Source organism: Gymnodraco acuticeps, unplaced genomic scaffold, assembly GCF_902827175.1.
Source record: "Gymnodraco acuticeps unplaced genomic scaffold, fGymAcu1.1, whole genome shotgun sequence".
In the NCBI taxonomy this organism is placed as follows: domain Eukaryota; kingdom Metazoa; phylum Chordata; class Actinopteri; order Perciformes; family Bathydraconidae; genus Gymnodraco; species Gymnodraco acuticeps.
In genome coordinates, this window is record NW_022991325.1 from 521124 (window position 1) to 537745 (window position 16622).

Here is a 16622-nt window from a genome sequence, read left to right on the forward strand (position 1 = left end):
TTTGGACTATTCATCCATCAAATAATGTTCTATAAGGGTCATTATAAAAAGGCCATTTTGACAATTTAAGGACATGTTATTCACAAACAAGCAGAAGTTTATGCCCAGCATGTATTCTGTTCAGATGTAATGTTGCACGGTACACAGCTTGCCCCCTTTTATTGTGAAATCATCCATCCATTGGGGTGAAAGATTCTATAACAGGATTGTGATGTCATTTTCCCTTGCTAGGTTAAAAAAAAAAAAAAAATGACAATTGATTTTTTTCCCAATTTTTTTTTATTGGCCACCATTTCACGTTTTTCCACATCAATTTGGACATGATGGAATGTTTTAAGTTCCCCCACCGCTGTAGCTGTTGATCCCATCATCACCTTTACTCAAGCACCCCCCACCCCCCCTTCTGCCTCACAACACACACGCAGTCAATCACTCTCGGTTCATGGACAACCAGAAAACATGAACTAGTCATTCAGCTTGCACTTTATACACCATTCACACAGCATTCTCTCTTTCTCTCCCTCTCAAAGTCACACACGGCAGCAACAAGGGTGTTGGGTGGAGCCAAAAGGCGCTACATAATGGGTGAGAGCTGGGGCTGTGCACTTGTTCCCTCCCATCTCAGATACAGACACTTCTCTCAGACCAATCTGAACAGTAAACTCCCAATATCTGTCTGCTTTAGTAACCATAGTAACCACAGTGAATCTGATCAGGCATGAATGCAGTGCGACCCGTCACAACGGGCTCCAGAAATCATCCCAGGTCTGAGAGCGTGTCTGGGGGCCAACTCTGCCCCAACAGCTGGCTACAGCTGGGCACATCATTAACAATGACAAATCCTAAATTAATAAAAAACCTCAAAGTGAAAGCAATTAAATAAAAAAGGGGGGTTTTTCCCCCAAAGTTTACTTTTTTAGAAAAAGAGTCAGTAGCGGATATGAGGAGACTGAACCGAGGGATTATAAAGGAATGAAATGAAAAGTAGACTCACATCTCCACCTAAAGAAAGAAAACGATTGGTCTCCGCTACAGATGGGGGGGGGGGGGGGGGGGGGTTTAGCTACAGGGGTTATTAGCTGCGAGGGGTGTATTTTTAGTGAAGATGTTGCAAAATAAACACATTTTACAGGATGGCCCCTTGTCCCCTGAGAGTCCTTACAAAACCTCCACATAAAACTCTGGGCTTCCCTCAGGGGGAAACAACATCAGCAGCCCCCCCCCCTTACCTACAAATACATGTTACAACATTAATCAAGCTCATACCCACACTGAACATGGTAAGGCTTTTCTTTTTTCTTTAGTTTTTCTTAAGGGAGGAGGGGAGCAAATTCAACAGGAGAAAAGTAAACATTATGAAAACTGGATCTCAATGCCGTTTTTACATTTGGTTTAAATATACAAGGCAAACAGCTGATGTGGAGCAGAAGGCATTGAGGCCTCCCACGGAGGTGCTGCGCTCTTCCACAGAGTCCCCCCCCCCTCCCTCGGTGGGACAAGACGAGTCTGGCCAGATGTTGTGAGGTTGGAGCTGTGGCTGGCAAAAAAAAAAAAGCCCTGCCACGCCACTGATGGATGACTGAGAGGAAGTTAAAGGGGAAGTATTAATGTTCACAGGACAGGGGAGGGCCACGAGGAAGTGATGGTGGTGATGGTCGGAGGGTAGGGGCGGGACTCGTCTCCTCTCTCTCTCCTCTGCCAGCTCTTACAACTCGTCGTGACCGTCGTCGTCCTCGCCATCAGAGTCCATGTCCTGTCCTTCGTCCACATCATCTAAATCCTGGAGTGGACGAGCAGAGGGTTGTTAAGACAGAAGCATTCAGCGTGCAGGTCTTCTCTACAGCGAGCGCCGTGGCCGAGCTATACATTTTTATCATACAGATATTAAACTACGGCATCAGTGTTGTCACTACATTCCCTTCTATTCTTTACCCTCATACATTGTCCCTATTCCTGATGATTTTCAAAAATGTCAGTGTCAATATTTTGTCAACCAAAATACATTTCATGACAGTTACACCATATTAGAAGAAAACAATTACAAGGTATATTAATATAAATAAAAGCACCAGTTGTCGCATATTTGTGTCATATTTTAGGATGACACCATAAAAAGGAGATGTCATTCTGAAACAAAATCCTCAATTTGAATTGAATAAGTACAATTATTTTCTTTCAGTTCTACAACATAAAGAAATTAAAAAGGGATTTATTCTAATGGTGTAAGACTTTTTTAAATGATACTTCTATAAATGTAATTCATGGTGCAGTTGGATTGCTGATAGTCCTCTCTGCAGGAGAGTTTGAGTGAAAATGTTTTTTAAAAGACTAAAAGCCAAAAGATATTGATTGAAGATTTGCTTGGATGAAAACCATGTTTTGAATTGTCAAAAATGATTATCTATATCTTTTCTCAAAAAATGTAGACCTTTGCTCTAGAGCAGGGATGGGCAACTTGGATGGTGGTGGGGGCCACATAATGTATGTACTGGCCACCAGGGGGCCGCAGATTCACTTGGAACACACACACACAAATTCCATGTATTGTATGTAATTATTTACAAGTGGCATGTTTGTATTGAACAGGTTATTTAACAGTGGAATAAAACTATTTTAAACTATTGGAAAGCACGGAAAATGTGTGTGTATTGAGATGAACCATTAAGATGACATAAACATGAAGTCATGAACACTAACCCAGACATTAGTTGTCTAACTTGAACCTAACACACTTGTAGCCAGTCTCTGCATTCCCCTTATTCCACAATGAGGGGAATGTCAACCCGAATGAAAAGCGTAGTAATCATAGATAACACGGCAGGGTCCGTGACAGTTTGTTTTCATCTGATTTCAAATAAACAAAGTCTTGGTTTTTAGAATATTCAACTTGTTTCGCCAAATTCAGATGATAAATACAACCTTGAAGCTTGTAACTAGGGATGCACCGAATATTCGGCCACCGAAAATTATCGGCCGAAAATGGTTAAAAAGGCCCTTTCGGCCGAAAGGGTTTTAGCACCGAAAAAATATCACCGAATGTCAGAACAGGCTTACGTTGGTAACCTAACGTGTTGTTGTGATGACGTAATAAAGACGCGGCGACCATGCTCGCGGCTGGCTCACAGGGGGGGGGGGGGGACATTGACCTTTGTCATCGAGATTGCCCTGAGCCTTTAACAAATCGTATTAAATAATCTGATGACAGACTGTAAACAGAATAGCTGAAATGTTAACAAACTAAATAACTCAGTTTCCTCTAATCATTAACCCATGTTTGTATCATGTAGTTAACTCCGTGTGTTGCTGCTAGCATACATAACACCTGACGTGGAAACGTTACTCGTGATGGAGCTACAGAGCTGCTAGAAAGACGGTCGAACCCGGTACATTCCTCCGTCTGCATGCGGTGCACTTTTGCTAAATGTTAGACAAATTGCTCGTGCTTACATGCTAAACTCTTATTGCACTTATGGAACAAGTATTCTCCACATCGAGACGGGTAAAGTTTAACCACACTCGGAGCGCGTTCTCTCCGCCATCTCCGCAGTGTGCTCCGCTGCATGTAGCAGCTGCGTGTGTATACTGCCCCGCCCCCTCGCACACAGACGGGGGAGAGAGATATCTCGTCTGATCGAAAATACATCATAGACGCATTTGTTGTCTTTGCATATTAGAAACGCAGTTGGCGACACTAAGACTGCGATATAATGTTTTTTTAGCAATAATACATGACATATATAAATGTACTGTATGCATTCAAAAGTGCTGAATAAATGTTTTATGGACCCATAGCTAATAGTGATTATTATTTAAGTTAAGTTTTGCCATAATCATGTCTATTTCCATAATCAGGTAGCTGAACAAACATTGGTAAAAAATGTATACATTATATATATATATATATAATATATATAAAAGTATGACATGATAGAGAGATAGATATAGAGATATTATATAAAAAATGGCATACATTATATATATATATATATATATATATAAAAAATGTATACATTATATATATATATATATATATATATATATATAAAAAATGTATACATTTATATATATATATATATATAAAAAATGTATAACATATATATATATATATATATATATATATATATATGTATACATTATATATATATATATATATATATAATATATATATGTATACATTATATATATATATATATATATATATATTATCTATTCATCATTTTTCGGCCTTTCGGCATTCGGTTTTTCGGCCAACGTTTCCTATTTTCGGTGTATCGGTTTTCGGCCAAAGAATTTCCATTCGGTTGCACCCCTACTTGTAACGGCATAATTACAAGCGGTAACTTAACGTCACGCAGGCATAACAACAGCGGTGATTCTTGTGAGTGTTTCCCGGGAAACAAACACAATACACAAACGCGTCAGATTATTTGGCGGAATTTGGCTACCTAACGAAATCATGTACGCAGCTCGCGACGTAACTAGGAGTCTAGTGGACGGTATCAGTACTACAAGTTAAAAAAAAAACATAACCCTTATTAATTACGTTGTTTATAAATGAATCTGAGGGCCGCAAAAAGAGGAGGTGGGGGCCCCCGGGACGCCATGTGCCCATCCCTGCTCTAGAGTTGTTGGCAATGAGAACAAGAGTGAAAAACAATCCTATGCAGAGAGGGTAAAACCAGTATAAAGTAGCCTAATAATCAGATGTGCAGAAATACAGATTTTAAAACACATTGAATAGTAATGCAAAATAAAAACATAATACAACAGAATCTCTCCTTGAAATAGTTTAGGTTGGCTGCCATTGTTGGCATTATTTCATATCCACATCTTAAGTGATTACTTTCTGACAAGGTTTAAGTATTGAATATATTGTGGTTGAAAACATTGGGCTTTATTTTTAACAATGCAACTGTAGCATGAAGCCATTCCCTCAACACTGATTAGTCATGAAACAATGGATGGGAACAATCAGCCCCTGAACAGATGGATCCAGCAGCAGCTGTTGCTCTTGTTTTAGTCACAGCCATGTCCAGTTTCCTCACTAATGGAGCCCCTCCTCAATATGGGTAAATCCCCACTGGTGTTTGGTATCAGAATATCTGCGTTTGTTTGTGTACATGCATGTAAACAGTCCTACAGAACACTGACTGCATACATTTGTGTGGAAAAGACATAAAGATGATGTGAACAGATGTTCAGTCATCAGACGGCTTTGATCAGGATTTGGGATCAGGGGTTGAGGTCTCTGTTGATCTTACCTCTGCATCCATATCGTCATCGTCGTCTCCTGCGGGGGCGCCGCCATCTTTACCGCCGCTCTCCAGGAACTTACTGAAGCCCTCCAGTGTTCTCTCCCCGTTGTAATCGATCACCTGTTGACCAGACATGACTTTTGGTAAAACGTCAACGATTGTGTTTTAACTGGAGCCCAAGCTAAAAGTCTAGAAGATGCAAACACGAGTGCATGTGTACCAAAAAGAAAAACGCAACACTTGGGAGCAGATCCAGATAAACCAATAAAACTCATGATTATTTCCATTTGCAAAGACCAAATGTGTTGTTTTTAACTTGTGTTTCAGTGAATGAAATTGGAAGAAATGAAAATAATACAGGCTGGGACTAGTCCTTGTTGTGATGCAGGCTGGTCTAATTACCCATCATGTTCGACGAACTCATAGTTCCTCTCGAAGGAGGTGAACATTTGAGACAAAGCAAGCTTACAGTTTGAAAACCAACTGGTGATAAAAAAAAGAAGGAACATCTGTTGCATCTGTCACATTTTCCCTTTTGGTCTATATTAGCGTTTTTACACTACAAAAGATACGTGGTGAAATGCATCTCAGACCACCTCCGAGGGATTTGAATGTTTTGTGTCTTGATGACGCTTTCAATATAAATCTTGGGTAAACCGATCAGTGCGACAGCTTTAATAAAAAAGTAAGTGTAAACAGGGTCTTGGCCACTCATAAAATGTGGCATGCTTCCGGTTTCTCAAAAGTGGCACTCAAACGACCTCTGAACTGATCAATTATTGTCTGTGCTTGCATTTCATGACAATAATGACCGGCCTGCCACACAGCTATTTATGGCTCCTGTTCTTGAGTCTTATGTTGGTTTCTTCTAAGAAGGATCCTGAGCTTGGGGTGACCCAACGATAAAACACTTATTTCAGATGGCTAAACTGACAGCTGGCATGGTGAGAGGCAGGTGCAGGCTGAGCAGAGAGTGAAGTCATCAGGCAGGAATCTTTAAGAACCAAACCGCAACATAATCATGCAGAAACTCACGCGGCCAGCGATCTCAGATTCTAAACATGCTGCCAAATCAAGAGGCGCTAGCGAGAAGCCAATCCGGCCACGGCTTGGGCCAGGAGATCCTGAAGATGAGCGAGATGATGCCAAAAGATATTGTATTTCAGAATATCAAATGTTGGTGGGAAACGCTCACCTTGCGCTCGTCTCCTGCGGGGAAGAACTTGAGGGTGGGGAAACTGTGGACCTTAACCGTCTCGATCTCATTGGCTGTGGAGTCCATCTTAGCAACGACGATGTCAGCGTTGTCCATAAACTTCTCTCCCAGCTTCTCCCAGATGGGAGTCAGCTGTTTGCAGTGTCCACACCAAGGTGCATCTGGAAAAGTCATTTAGAGTTAATAACAGACTAAATATACTGGACACTCGTTCACCGAAGAGAATTAAAAATATCATGTGATATTTCATTACAGCCTCTTATTATCCATCCCAGAAAAACACACTACCTCTGTTTAAATCTGCACAGCTCTCCACTTTGAATATAGTATTTGTCATATTTCATTATATTTTACTGTACTCAGTTTCTCCATTTATTATATTATGAGTAAATGTTTTTGGTTTTACCACATATTCTTCTTTCTGCGTCTTTGCATGCAACATTTATACCAAAGCAAATCCCTGGTAAGTGTAAAGCCACTTGGTAATAAAACACATTCAGATCGTTTCATTTCATCCCTAATTTAACAGAACTAAATGGGGCATAGCTGGTGGTGATCAGACCTTGCTGTGAGCAGTTCTATGTAGGAACTGTTTTTCTATTTTCACAGTGAGGAAGAAAGCATCTTCTCACGGACGGGGTTCTCCTGAGCTCACGTTGCTCGCTAATGTTGCTGATCAGGCGAGGAGGACAACATTATTGTTCTTAAATCTCAATCCTCTGATCCATGAGTAAGATGCATGCTATCTTCTGTCTGGTGAAACAGTTGGCAATTGTGAAGTGGTGTAAAAAGAACATGGGTTTTACACCAAACTGCTCACAACAAGGTCTGAGGATTGTCTCCCGGGTCAGGAAGAGGCATTGCTGTTGAGTTTTTTATATTTTCGTTATGGCGCAACAAGCAGAATGCCATGTAGTTCCAGTATATTTCAGACAAGGAACACACCTCTATTGCCTTTAGCCCCAACACCCACACCAAAGCAATCCAGAGTAATAGATAACACTACAGATAAAAGGGAAACCTGGATTTTGTTGAAATGTTCCTTCATGCTGTGGTGAGACGATGCATGCAGCCTCAGATTCATGACCCTGTTCCCCTTAGACTGGCCAGGAAATCTCCCCCCCCCCCATTCCATTTGCTTTCATGGAATACCCCACTGAGCATTACTATAATCTGTATTTAAATAGACAGCGATGGAACATTTCTCCAAAAATAGTGCACCTTTAGATGTGGATCACTGTATAAAGAAACCATCCAGCAGCTATATTTAACAAGCCTTTTTTGTAAGGGTCTGGTAACCAAGTCAGAGGGTGGGCTGTGAGGGTGAGTGGGCATCAAGGCTTGGTATTTGGAAGGGGCTTAGCACGGGGGAAAGTAATAAAGGGAAACAAAGTCTCCCACCAACTGAGCAGCCGAGCTTTGACTGCAAAATGCCCCTCTAGTCAGGTGGACACCTTCACAACAGCAAGTCATGACAATTCAAGGGAAAGAGGAGGCTCTTACAGAACTCCACAAAGACGTTCTTGGAGGGATGGAAGACGATCTCCTCAAAGTTCTTTCCCACCAAAATCTTGACGGGGGTTTTGTCCCAGTCTTCAGGGATGTCCTGACTCATGAGGTGGGGCTGGGGGAGGAGAAACACCTCAATATGAAATCACGTTTCTCCATGACATACATGTGCTGCCATCACTAACCAGTCCTCCTCTCACCTTGAGTTTGCCCTCAGCGAACAGTTTGCAGAAGCCGATGATGCTCTCTGCTGTGATGGCCTCACTCTCGGGCTTGTACTTGGTCATCTCGTCCTCCAGGGTGATGAGGCGGATGGCGGGGCACTCCTCTTTCTTCAGGCCGAAGAACTCCAGGATGCGCTGGTTGTCGTCCACGTCGCTGTCGATGAAGATGAACAGGATCTGGGAAGGCGAGACGGAAGTGGTCATTCAAAACATCCTATCTGAGCAAAGTGTAAGATTCAATACTGAATGTAGGTCACATTTGGAAGGCACTTTTGAGACGGTTCACACACCTTGCCCTTGAATCCCTCTGCGGCTTTCTTAAATTCGTCCATTTTGTCGTCAAAGTCTTTAGAAGTTTTGGGCAGGAACATGAGGATGTGGGACTTGATTTCTCCACCGAAGATTTTCGGGGCGGTCTGCAGAAAACACAAATACACAAGTTTGACATCTAAGAATGATGCTTGTACTTGTTACAGACAGTGGTGTGAGTTGGGAAAAGAGATAATAATGGTCCCGCTGATGTGCATGGCTCATTACCTGCTCTGTGAACTCGATGACCAGAGGCAGCTGGTTGGACTTGACGAAAGCCAGGAGGTCTTCTTTGGTCAGCTCTCCGTCAAAGGTGTTGCGCCCTTCATCAAACTGCAAAGGAAACATGGAAACATTAAGATACACATATTATCAGCCCTGCCCCATAGACTGCCTGATATAGATTTACAAGGCAAACCACTTTAAAATCCCCTGGTAAAGCCCAGCTGGTGACAGAGCCAACAGCCCCAGTGGACTTGTATTAAGTGGTAAGAATAGCAGTGGTTGCCCAGCAGCTCTTATTGGCAGTGGCACACAATTGAAAATCTGGACATTTGGCCAGTGGCGTGCTGCCAGCCTTCAGGGAACAGACCAGGCTGTGAAACTTAAGCCACAAACTCTGCTGCAGTAAACAAGTGACGGAGGCCAGCTGTTTATTGAGACAGAGCCCCTGCTTTAGGAGTGTTTGTCTATCTGTCGGCAACAAGCACACGTTAGCGTGTTTGGATCGGGTTGGCGTTACCAACGTGGATCAGATGCCAGACAACAGCAGGGGGTCTGAGCCCAAGATCATCACTAACTCAAGGGCTGCGTGCAGAAACGCACACTAAAATATTTAGAATTGGTTGAATGAGATGCAGGAAATTATTATTTCATACTACAAAATTGTAGAAAAAACTGATAAAGCAGAAACTGTGTGAAAACAATTAGCTAAATATTAGAAATGAACTACACTCATAGGACATTAAATAAACATCCAGTAGCAAAATACACACATTTTCCCAACTCCTGGGAGGAATATCTGACTAAGAGCTGATAAGAGATCCAATATGTTCACTATTTGGTGCTGAGCAGGTATCGTTCGGTGAGTGTTTAGAGAGGTTTCCTGATGTGGGAAAACAACCTTAAAAGAGTGGTAAGAATTGAAAAAAAAGAAGCTTGCACTGAGCAGAAACTCACTGAAAAGGTTAAACAGAAAAACACCACATTATTGGTTGATTATTTTTTTCAATTCCTTAAGTCCACATCTCCATTAGAGAGGCTGCTTATGAGTTCCAAATATTTGATCTTCTAGCAAGAACACTCAAATAAATGTTTCAGCTAGTGCTGAACCGCCTCCAAGTAGAGCTATTACGCTGCAAGGCCAGTCATTTTCTGTTCTGAGCCAGACATTTTGAAAGGTAAATGACACCCTCCCTTTATCCGGTTGCTTAATTTCTTATTGACAGACCTACTGGACCTTGACCCAATTTGACAAATCTACACGCGGATTGAGATACTGTTGTTCTGATAGGCTGGTTAGATGATTTCTGAGGGATGCTTGTAGTTAATTAGTAGCATCACCTCTGATTTAAAAAGTACAAAATAGTGGAAATGCAATGATCTCCAACATGGAAAGAAGGAAAGAAGGAAAAATGGCATATTTGGACCTGACTGAGCTGCCATTCACTCATCCTCTGGTGCTGGTTTAAAGACGCACCATCACCTAATACAGCTCTTCACCCTTCATCACCATTAGCTCAACATGCTGAGGTCATCCACATGAGCGGGGCGAGCAACAGGCCCAAATGCAGGCGCACAACTAAAACCTCAGAGCAGCCGAGATTAGCAACGGAGAGCGGATACTGTGAGGTCGACAGCATCACATTACCGTCGAACACACTGCGCTGTCTCCAGCAGCTCGTCTGCTAACGATTACACAAGCTTATGCAAGGCCACTAACCTATTTGCATTACAACATAACTCCAAGTAAACATGTCAAATATTTACTAATGAGGAATCGGTCACAATATGTCTTATATGAACAGTTTGTCCTAAGGTTTGCATAAGCATCCATGTAAACGTGTACTGTGCCATCCATGCCAACTCACCTTCTTGAAGAGGACAACGCTGTCCTTGGACACCTCGAATTTGGCGAAAATGTCATCGCTGGTGGCCAAGGCAAAGGGGACGTCGTCTGTGGCTTCAGCTGCCTTCTCGAAGGCCTTAGCACCGTCAGATTCAACATCCTACAGACACAGGAAAACTTCAATTAGGATAAAGCCCTGTGTACGTTATCCACAGTGATTCAGATTTATTAAACGGCACTATTTTTCTTTAGCTTAATGACAAGGATTATACTAGAAATATAGGTCAAAAAGAAAAAAATGAAAAAGCCGTACATCAAAGCTTGATGCCGTACTATCTGACAGTGTGGGTATACAATACATCTTTAAATCTGCACAGTTTCAAGTTAGACTTAAATATATGCCACTTTTCTAACTGTGATATTGAAACACTAGAATGCCTGTTCTTTTCCTTTAGTTCAAACATTTTGGGATGCTTTCCAGTATTGGTTAACTTACAATGAGCAAATCCTTCCAGTCTTAACATATGATAATGTGAAATCTAGCCTTTTATTTGAGAAAAAAAGAGATTATTTTAGCTAAATATTTGATCCACAAATGTCAGCAAAATGTCGCCAGTATTTATTGGTTTCCTTAAACACAAAAATAAATCACTTCGATGTTGCAAAAATAAAAAAGCCCAACAATTTTACCTTAATTCCTGATTGACCACTTGTGGGGTTTTTTATGGCCTCAGTTTGAATTCATTTAATGGACACTGATGTGATGGGTCTTTTTCTGGTCTATTTGCAAAATTGATCAATAAAGTTGAAATTGTATTTTTTTACATCTGAACTTAAAGGTAGGGTAGGTAGGAATGGAGAAACCAGCTCGAGTGCGCTAGAATTTGAAAGTACGCAGATGAAAAAAATCTGCCCCTTCCTTCAGACTTCCTTACAGAGCCCCTCCTCCAACACACATGAACGCGCACATGACCAATGAGGGCACGAGATAAGGTTGTGCACAGATGGAAGGCTGACAGGCAGGTAGGCCATCCAGTTACTTTAGCCGGGCCGGCTCAGAGATGATATTTCTTTATGTATTTATTGTCAAAGCACTTCAGATATTCATTGCTATCGGGATGTTAAGAGCACTCCATGGAATATAACAAAAAGTGTTTCTGAAGTGAATCACCTAACCCACCTTTAAGAGATCAGAATCTTACCTTAAAGAATCCGATGACTGCCACCTCGCTGTCAGCGATCAGAGACTCGGCCTCGGTGACTCCGGCCAGGGTTGCGACGGCCGGGCCGGTGCGCTTCTTCAGCCAGACCACGATGTCGTCAGCCGTCCTGCCAGCTGAAACATAACACAACAACTCAAACACCGCCGTATGCAGACATCATGGGACTGGTCAAAGGCTAAACATTAAACTCTAAACATGCAGATTTGATTGACTTTATGCGTATAAGGAGAGAAGGTTGCATCTTTCTAAGCAGTTGAACAAACCAAAGAGATAACCTGACCTCAATTTAAATAATTAAATCCTTTTTATTAAGGAAATGCAGATGTTTAAGAGAGTTAACACCTGCCTTGGTGCGGGGAAAAGAGACATCCATCCCTTTATTGTCGTGTGCATTTTCAAGAGAAAACATTTAAACGGCAAGAACAAAACTAAAATAATAATCCTTTAGTTGATCAACAAAATTAATCTGTAACTATTTTGACAAACAGTTAATGGTTTTTAATGCCAAAAAATACACAAGGCTATTTCCTGCTTTTCTATGTTTTCAAATGATATTCAAGTGAATATAACCGTGGACTTTTAAAACACTGATGGACATTTTATAAAAATGTTCCATCATTTTATAGATTATATAAATATTCATCTAGAAAATAAACGGATTAAAAATCGATAATAAATATAATTATAAGTTGCAGCCCTATCTGCAATTAAAGTGGACTTAAAATAAACCTGGCTGTTAAATTGAAACTGATGCAACAGGGTTGCAATTGAGTGTTGGAGCGGTGGGGTTTTGTGGCAGTCATTTCCCTAACCTACTCCCTCCCTCCAAAACGGGCCTGGCCCAGGCCAGCAGAGGCAACGTGAAGAACTGCACATCTCTCTGCTGGCTCACAGTCAGCATGACAGGAACGTGTGGGGAGGGCCCAGCCAACATTTTGTCTAAGTAGAGTTCCTCAAAGCTGATTGGCTGACTTTCAGTTTATGCTGCTGTGCAGATCATATTACTAAGAGGGGCCAATAGGGCTGGCTTTTAATGGTCGGAGCAGATTCCTTCTTCTTTTGGACCCTTTCATGAGAATTAACTAAGAAAAAATATTCACTCTATGACAGGAGTTACTAAGGATTACATCACTATTTGAATAAATCTCTCATTTATTAAAGGTGAAATGGAATAGAGAAAACAAAAAGGTACACAGTGGGAAAAAGACTGGTTCATTTTAAATGGTTATTTGACTGAATCTAAAGAAAGTGATATGATCGTCATTAGATCTCAATCTAACATACCAGTATAGAATATATCAACAGACACTGTTTGCAGTATAACAAAATATGTATTCCCCCTCCACTGCTTCTAAGTTCTCAGTCATTATTATCAAGCGAGCAAGTCTGCACGAATGAAAATCACAATGATGCTCACCAGAGTACTCTTTGGGTGACTCCTTCTCTCCGCCCTTGAAGAACTTGATGGTGGGGTATCCCCGGACGCCATACTCCTGGGCCAGTTCAGTCTCCTCTGTGGCGTCCACCTTACCCAGGCGCACCACTGAGCCATCGGCCTTCAGCATGCCGGCGGCCTTGGCGTACTCTGGAACCAGGGCCTTGCAGTGACCGCACCATGGGGCATCTGCAGGGGTTAGGGGGACGATTAGCGGGGCACACACAGATGATTGCAATGTAAACCTGATCTTAAGGGTGATCACTGGTACAAACAAATCTTTCAGGATGAATTAAAGTTGACCTATACAATTCTTAGGAAAACTCCAGGTTTAAAAATATATATATGGAAAATTACATTTAGATTACATTTAGATCTTTCTGATGAACCATACAAAAACACTGAATAACTTGAAGACTACAAGCATTAGAATCATTCAGTTAGGACAATAAATTGATCCGTCAACTTAATGAAGTAAGCTTATTTAATGTGAAGATTAGATTCTTATATCCCTCTTAAAATGATAACTTTAATATGACTGTTTTGGACTGCTTGTCAAAAACAAGCAGAGGGTGTCAGCTCGGGCTTTAGATACATGACATTTAACAAACTTAACTTCATACAAATACACTCTACTATCGACCACTTCATTAAGTGGTATTCTGGTACGCTTAATGACAAGAATCTATTGAAGTTAGTTTGCAATCTTTTTTTAAAGTTTGAATTTCCGTTTGAGTCCAAACTGTTTCTTTGAAAAGGCCATCAGGATGGCTAAGTAGCAAACTGCCATAACATGCAGGATCATTTCATTACTACTGTGGTTTCACATGTTGAATGTGTAAGCCATGGTGTGTGCATGTGAAAGGTCTAAGCACAAACTCCACAGAGATAATCACCTATTCAGAAATGACACGTAAAATAAAATGACCTGCATTGCATCACCTTAAATTATTGACACAGTACAACACTTCCTTGTTCCAGTCCAACCAATATTAACACACAGATGAACTTTTGTAAAGTACACGTCAACCTAGCTCGGCCATCCAACTGAGGTCCCGCCCAGTTTACGAGTACGTGGGCAAAAAAAAGAAAAAAATCCTATATCCCTCCCATCCTGAGCTCACTGGAGAGCTTCTCCACGGCCATCTCCCACTGGTTCACTGAATTGTGAGCAGGTCAACAATCTGACACAAGTATAGCGGGGTGGGCCAGCAGGCAATGAAGAAGTCGCTCACGCAAACCAATCACATTATTATTATGGAAAATAAGTCAAGAACTGCATGAAAAGGACAGTGAATGAGCACAACAACTGAAACACATAGTAGGAAACCACAGCAGGCAATCGAAACTTAAAAGCCCCGTATTTCGTGACTTACAAATAGTGACTCCTTTTCACTTTATGCTACTTTCAGCGTTATTGCTCAACTGTTCGAACAGCTTTATACCGAAGGCAAATGTGACAATGCAGGCCCTGGCAGATCACACCAAATGCAATATGTTGCGGTACTATTAGCCATGTATATCCTTCAGCTATAGCCAAGTTAAAGCAAGCATATGAATAAACAAAAGTTGCAACAAATGTAAGTCTAGAAGTGAAAAACGAGTGGAACAAGTTTGGTGTTAGTGCGCTGTGCCAAGTTATGTATCCGCATCAGAATCCAGTCACTGTGCACAACGATATACGGTGCTGAAAGATACTGACAACGAGAAAACGCATTGTGATAAACAATGCCCCTTCATATTGTTACTCAGTTTTAAATACGGTGATATCGCTGGTTGTAAACTAAGTGAATTAGATGCACATAGATGCAACATTAAAGACAGACATCAGTTAGCTAGCCGCTAACAGCAGCAAGTTGTTACAAGTGTCAAAGTGTAATGCTAACGTTAACCCAGGGTGAATTAAGCTAGCTAGCAGGGCACCCGGTGAGTCTGTCGGACATTTAGCGTTAGCTGGAGATATTTAGTAGCCACTGTTACTTACAGAATTCCACAAGGATGTTGGGGTGAGCTTTCAGAGCCTCCTCGAAGTTACTTTTCTTCAGTACCAGGACATCATCTTCCTCAACGAGTTCGGCTCTGCTGGCCACAGCCAGTGTGCAGATGAGCAGAAGCTTCAACATGATAAGCGTCGAGTATTGTTCTTGGCAGAGAGACTAGAGCGGCAGACACCGTCGGCTACGGGTTAGCTGTGGAAGTGGTCTTAGTTTTGGTCTTCTTCCTTGTCTAAGGTTGGGAGAGTTGGGTATTTTGTGTCTACCGCTACTAACGTGGCACCGCACGCAGAAACCGGAGGGGTCAGCCGTAGTGCGCATGCGCACTTATCAGGCCGAAAGCAGTTCGTGTTGAATTGTGACTGGACCGCAGCAGCCTGCACCTGGAAGTGAATGCGAGGCGCTCCCTGCTCACATCAGCCCACTGATAACACACAGGGACCTTGGAAAACTGCATGGAAATCATCATATTCAAGCACCTACGCTATTTAAGCGGGAACAATAATCCATATTTAAGCATAGTTTAAATCATATGTTTGCTACATCATGCTGTATTCTTTTTTTGTGTATTCAAACGCGAGAACAAATTATATGTTCCATGTTTAATAATGTAAATGTTTCAACGATATTTTCCTGACTCTGGGGCCTGGGCTAAGTATACAACACTAACGAGGATAACACTGGGGAGGGGAAGTGTTTGGAAATGTGTTAGTGTGTGTTGCATAAGGTACAGGCCAAATTCTGAATGATGACTAACACTACACCATATCACCACGTCACGCGACGTTTTTAATATCAACTCTGCGTATACTCTAGTAAAAACCTATGGTAAAAACCAAAACATTTTAAAGGTGCGTATCCTATAGTTATTATGTCAGGGGAAAGGTAGGGTTAAACCTATGGGTAACTGATGTTCACCCAAATTAGAGAAAAAACTAAACAATTCTCACTAATCTCTGTGTACGGAGGCCCCAAAGTGTAACAGTAGGACAATTATTTTCCTGAAATACGATTGCAATCCCTCATATTTAGTGTATGTTAGAACATTTGATTATGGATTAATTTATTGAAGACTCATGTTTCGATTGAGTGATTGAATCTCTGGTGGCTAGCCCACTCTTAGCATAGATATTATCAGATGTCAAATGTGTTATGCACAACATGTCATAGAGTAGCCTCTATACAACTACAATACTATGGCTACTGCGGTTCAGCCATTTCTCTACAAATTAGAAACAAATAATGCAAGAAAATGCAATATAATAAAATAAAAATATGAGTTGAATGGTTAAATATGTCTTTAAAAAAACAACAACCTCTGATCGCTGAAAAGACACAATTAAAATGAATAATCTAAATTGAAGCAGCAAAAACAGAGACATGACTCTT

General features: G+C 41.3%; 1 protein-coding gene across 2 annotated transcripts; it reads right to left on the reverse strand.

The window, feature by feature from the left end:
- Nucleotides 1–260: 260 nt before the first annotated feature.
- Nucleotides 261–15551, reverse strand: p4hb (prolyl 4-hydroxylase, beta polypeptide). 2 transcript variants are annotated; one of them, XM_034240350.1, is made up of 11 exons: nucleotides 15224–15548; nucleotides 13222–13428; nucleotides 11784–11917; nucleotides 10604–10741; nucleotides 8742–8846; nucleotides 8495–8620; nucleotides 8181–8381; nucleotides 7975–8095; nucleotides 6451–6632; nucleotides 5262–5375; nucleotides 261–1780 (listed from the first exon to the last, which is right to left on the reverse strand). In XM_034240350.1, exons 1-11 carry the CDS (start codon nucleotides 15360–15362, stop codon nucleotides 1706–1708), a joined length of 1542 nt encoding a protein of 513 aa, XP_034096241.1. In that variant the 5' UTR covers nucleotides 15363–15548; the 3' UTR covers nucleotides 261–1705. The 2 variants fall into 2 exon arrangements, with proteins under 2 accessions (XP_034096241.1, XP_034096240.1); XM_034240349.1 differs by lacking the exon at nucleotides 261–1780 and adding an exon at nucleotides 5079–5200 and having other exon boundaries at nucleotides 5231–5375; nucleotides 15224–15551.
- Nucleotides 15552–16622: the final 1071 nt, after the last annotated feature.

What these genes read in the sequence shown, in the direction of transcription:
- p4hb (XM_034240349.1), bottom strand. Translation starts at nt 15,362, where the DNA reads ATGTTGAAGCTTCTGCTCATCTGCACACTGGCTGTGGCCAGCAGAGCC. An exon ending in CAGTCATCGGATTCTTTAAG is followed by an intron (nt 10,742 to 11,783) that starts GTAAGATTCTGA and finishes CTGTGTCTGTAG; the next exon opens with GATGTTGAATCTGACGGTGC. An exon ending in TCATCGAGTTCACAGAGCAG is followed by an intron (nt 8,621 to 8,741) that starts GTAATGAGCCAT and finishes TGTTTTCTGCAG; the next exon opens with ACCGCCCCGAAAATCTTCGG.